The sequence below is a fragment of the Cryptomeria japonica genome, chromosome 3 (assembly GCF_030272615.1).
Source record: "Cryptomeria japonica chromosome 3, Sugi_1.0, whole genome shotgun sequence".
Taxonomy (NCBI): Eukaryota; Viridiplantae; Streptophyta; class Pinopsida; order Cupressales; family Cupressaceae; genus Cryptomeria; species Cryptomeria japonica.
The window spans coordinates 209,617,445-209,622,755 of record NC_081407.1 but is presented as its reverse complement, the minus strand read 5'-3'; the positions used below and the strand labels follow the sequence as shown (position 1 = coordinate 209,622,755).

Here is a 5,311-nt window from a genome sequence, read left to right as displayed (position 1 = left end):
CTCCTTCTATTAATTAAATAAATCTTTATTTATTTAATTAATTCATTAACCTTTTCTACCCATGACACATGTCATTCATCTCTTAATTCATACATTACCTACCCCTTTCATTATTTTATTATTTCCTCTACCTACCCTCTAATCATAGCCGACCTCCTTTTACACCTCTCAATCTTATCCCTCCATTTCATATAGTGTCTTCTATATAAGAGGATACTTCCTTCATTATCAACTCTGGCTAATGAATTTTATGTACTTGATACACTACGATCCTACTTGCAACCACATTCTGTTCTTTGTTGAGCTCTTGTGCACATAAAATCTGAGAGCAAATATATCAAGCAAGATCAATGGAGATAGGAAGAATGGAGATCCAAACCCTATTGGACATGTGATGGTATAATCTTTGTGATTTCATTTGATTTGCATTGTCTTAGGTAATCTTCATATGTTATGGTGGGTCTTTGTTGTTGTTAGGCTAGGGTTTTGTGGTTGAATTCATTTATCCTTTCAATATCGTTATTATTGTTATCCATTTTCACCATATACACCTTATATTTTTCCCATTCCCCAACACCCATCGACATCCCTGGTTGATAATGAGATTGAAGCTGAAGAAGTTGCCCCACAGATCAGAAGCTGAAGTCGGGAGGGTATAATTTTCCACCACCCTTTGGAAACCATGAATTTGGTATTTGTCCTTAAGGATATCAGTGCATTCATTGTTCTCTTTTAAACATCTCCAAAGCTTTTTGGTCATTAAAGCCCTGTTGAAATCTCTCAAATGCCTAATATCCAGACCTCCTCTATTTCTTAGATTCAGTTCTCGACCAAAGAAAATCCTTCTGTATTCTTTCCATTCTATTGGCAAATTTGGCAAGGATTTTAAAGAGACTCATATCATAGATTGGAAGATTATGAAGTGAAGCCTTGATCAACTGAATTTTACCAGCTTGACTTAATAAAGCCCCTTTCCATCTAGCCAACTTAATTTGGAATTGCTGAATTAGACTAGACCAAAAGGAATTTGGAGCATGTCCCACACATAGGGCCAGGCCCAAATACGAATCTGGGAGGGCACACATCTTACAACCTAAAATATTTGCAATCTTCATTTTTCTATGCTCAGGGGTATTCATGAAAAAAATGGAGCTTTTACAAAGGCTGACTTTTTGTCGAGTCCCTTTCTCATAGGTATCTAGGATAACTTTATGAGTTTTTTCTTCTTTAAACGAGCTTTCCCCCATTAGCAAGGTGTCATCAACAAATTGTTGATGCAAGCAGATAGTAGCTTGGGAAGACGGTCGTAAACCCGACAGATTGCTCTCATATGCTATTATAAAAAAATAGATTATTTGTAAGATATGAAACATAGTCATTTACTAATCCTAATAATAAGTACAATATATATAAATAAATAATTATTAAATTTATAAATATATAAATTCACTCTCATTTGCTAATTATGAATTTCTTTCAAAAATGACTAATGAAATATTAATTCATACTTTGGATTATCTCACATTACATCTTAAGATTGGATATAAAGAAGTAAATATCTTGTGTCATGTTATCCAAGCTTCATATAAGTTCCACACATGCTATTGGGTGGATTTTAGTGGGAACTTATGAATGGTATACCTTTTATTGTTCATCATTATATAAAATATGTTCATGGAGGTAGCGTTGTAATATTTAGAAGAGATTAATATGAACCTTTGATGCATTTGAGTTATTTCAATTTGGACAGTTATCTTCTTGCTTGCAAGGAACTTCCCTACGATAAGGAAAAATATTTATGTCATCTATAGATAAAATTATTACAACAAAGAAAGAAAAAGGGAAAGATAAGAGGTAAGGTTGTATTTCATAAATTTAGACATGCATCACTATCAAATTCATCAAGAAAAAAAGAAGTATTTTGTATAACTTTGGAGGAAATTATGATAGAAAAATTGGGAAGAGGTTGATTCTTTGGTTGTATGATTCATTAACATTCTTGTACATTCTATTTTTATAATTTCTAGTTTGTAGTTTTTTTTATAAATTTTTTATTACATTTTGACAGTTTTTTTTATACCTTGTTTGTTGTGATCTCACTTAAACATCTATATTGAGATAAATAATTTGTTTTCCTTAATCTGGGAGCTTAATTTATATGTCATTTTTATTTTTTTAACCTTTTCTTTCTTTATGTGTCATGTATTTTACTTTTATATTCTACTTATTTGTTTATAAGCATACTTGGTTTGTATTCTTTCTGTGTTTATGTTTCATCTTTCCCACTTTTAACGTTCTCCTATTTAACTTATTTACATATACTTTTTGAAACTATGGTCTTAAAATTTCATACACTTGATTTCTTCTATATATCACGATTATGTCTTCATGCTTATGATCCTTAGTCATTTTGATTCTTTATGAATGCACGTAAATTTTTACAATTATCTTACTTATTTGTGTTTATATGCCTATATTTTCATTTGATTGCATTCTTTATACACTTATATGATTTATAACTAACTTTTAGAGCTATGTTTTTCCTTCATGAGTTTTTCATTTAGAGTGCAATTGTTCCTTGATAATAATATACATCCTATGTGTTTCCATGCTTACATACTTTGTATTCTTACATGACTAGTATTTAAAGCCTATTATTTTCTTACATGTGATTGTAATCATTACATATTTTCACATGGCTTATCATGCATGATTTCCCCCTTTCATCTAGTTTCTTGCATACTATGAATGTAAGTAAAGAGATAGGAATATATTATCATTAATGTACTTGGAATATATTCTACATAGAGACTTATCACTATACCTAGATGGATCTTTATTTCATTCCATACCCGCAATTAAGTAGAGCTCAATCACACATTTTCACATTGTTTGCAATCACATTACATGGTTGTACAAAGTGTGTCATATTGTGTTTTGTTTCACAATTGTATGGTTTCACATTACAATGTAATACTAAATTTGGCATATTATAGTTTTTCATTAAATGGAGTATCACTATATCATTTTTTATATAGGAAAACTTTGTAACCTCTTGTTTTTTCTACTTTTATTTGTCATAGACAAATTGAAGCAACTTCATATTTATGTACATTTCACTTGTTTGATATAAGCTACTCACTGTAAATCTTTTCTTTATTTTGTAGGTTTTTGTAGAGTGTCCATGCTAAGAAGTTAGTCTAACATAAAAAATAATTCAAGAATGATCATTTTCTTTACATGAATAAATACCTAAATATTCATTTTTTTGTTGATTATATATATATATATATATATATATATATGCTAGTATCACAATCATTTCAATTATTATACATTAACTTGTATTTAAATGATTAATTAATTTTAATTAATTATAAAAAATGATATATTTTTTCCTAATGAATATATTTTATTTAATTTTGTATTAATAAAAAAAAAAAATACAATATTAAAAAAATAATAGAAAAAGAGGTACATCCAAAGAGTAGAACCGAAAAAACAATAGGATCAACGGTTGATTCTACCGGTGATATTTGAAAAAAGCCTAATGATGAAGTGGTTGGCGACTAAGAAGCAAAGAAATTTCTGATTCCAAATGAGGCGGTCATAACTACTCAAATTAAGTGGACCAAACAAATTGCGTGGAACACAGGCACAAGCATTAAATGCAGTCTGCTACCAACACCTTTCAGAGTTTCCTTTCCGTGAGACGAAATCCTACCGCGTCGACAATTCAACTAATAGTTTCTGATATCTACGTAAGAGTAAAAGTGAACCAAGCAAAATGAAGCGAACATTAACCACAAAAATTCGAGACGAAATGCAATCCGTCGATTATTTGGCAGTTTGTACTTTATACATCTATAAATAAGGCCATCTTGTGAATGCTTTCACCAGTGCCTGTGCAGCTCAAAGTCGTACGACAATGACAAAGTGTCTATGCTCCGTCCTACTGTCGCCTGCATTCCTTGCAACCCCTGCTCCAGTTGCTCAAGTGAGCAATTCGAGCCATCCATGTCGTCTACGTATAAGTATCTCAACTGCGCTTCTCAGCAGTGTCAGAGTTTGGGTGCCTGTCCGAACAACGATAACAATGTTAACTGTACCCGTACTCAAGAGTATGGCGACAAGTCGGAGGTGGACGAGCTCACGTCGTCTGAGACGCTAACTGTGGGCTCTCAGCCGGTGGAGGATTTTGTCTTCGGATGTGCGAGTGCGGCGAGCGGACTCATCCAGCGCTCGCCTGGATTGGTTGGGTTTGGGAGGGATGCTCTCTCCTTCGTTTCTCAGACGACCATGCCATATGACAGTACGTTCTCTTATTGCCTTCCCTCCCTCTTCTCCTCTGCTTTCACGGGGTCTCTCCTGCTGGGGAAAGGGGCTCTTTCTGCGCAGGGCTTGAAGTTCACGCCCCTCTTGACCAACGCTAAGTACCTTTCCTTCTATTAGGTGGGGCTAAACGGAATCTCTGTGGGAGAAGAGCTTGTTTCCATCCCAGAGGGGACCTTCACCTTCAACAAATCGACGGGAAGTGGGACTATCATAGATTCGGGAACAGTTATCACTCGACTGGTGGAGCCCGCTTACAATTCAATGAGAGATACTTTCAGTCGTCAGCTCTCCAATCTGACTCAGGCTAGTCCCACGGAGCTTTTTGATACCTGTTAGAGCACACCGTCCGGCGATAGTATGGACTTTCCTGTCATTACGTTGCATTTTGACGATAGTCTGGACTTGAATTTGCCAATGGAAAACAGTTTAGTCCCGGGGAGTGAGAATGGATCCGTGTTATGCCTTGCTTTCGCTGTCCTTCCTGCTGGGTTTGGCGATGTATTGTCAATATTTGAGAACTATCAGCAGCAGAATTTTCGAATGGTGCACGACGTCCCAGGATCCAGACTTGGAATCGCTGGCGAGAACTGCAATGGTAAGTAATATGCTTGTTGACTATCACTTAGAACACCTCTTAATATAATTAAGTTATTTATTATGTGTGTTGTGTTTTAAATATATTTGGAATAATATTGAAGGATGCTTTTGACTTGTTAAAGTCTAATTATTTATAGTTTATTAATTAAGAATTGATTTATTTAACATGCAATATTGGAAAAGATTTTGAATATGACTTCTCTTGTAATATGAAGAAAACTGAAAAAATAGACATGAGTACAATCCTTAAAAGTTATTTAGATTTTTTTGGAGTTATAAGGTTGTCTAAACAAAGAAATTAGTTACTGTTGTTAAATTTGAAGGGTGTGATTTTGATACATGGAAAATAAAAATATAGTTACTTTTTATTGAAAAAGAT

At 33.6% G+C, this 5,311-nt stretch overlaps 1 protein-coding gene across 1 annotated transcript; it reads left to right on the top strand.

Annotated features, from left to right (window-relative positions):
- The first annotated feature begins 4,017 nt into the window (after positions 1 to 4,017).
- LOC131074551 (aspartyl protease AED1-like) lies at positions 4,018 to 4,671 on the top strand. The gene is made up of 2 exons (XM_058011190.1): positions 4,018 to 4,312; positions 4,484 to 4,671. Exons 1-2 carry the CDS (start codon positions 4,018 to 4,020, stop codon positions 4,669 to 4,671), a joined length of 483 nt encoding a protein of 160 aa, XP_057867173.1.
- The last annotated feature ends 640 nt before the right edge of the window (positions 4,672 to 5,311 follow it).

Excerpts from the sequence above, each read along its gene's own strand:
- LOC131074551 (XM_058011190.1), top strand. The coding sequence starts at position 4,018 with ATGTCGTCTACGTATAAGTATCTCAACTGCGCTTCTCAGCAGTGTCAG. Across the intron at positions 4,313-4,483 it reads GACGACCATGCCATATGACA|AGCTTGTTTCCATCCCAGAG; the intron begins GTACGTTCTCTT and ends CTGTGGGAGAAG.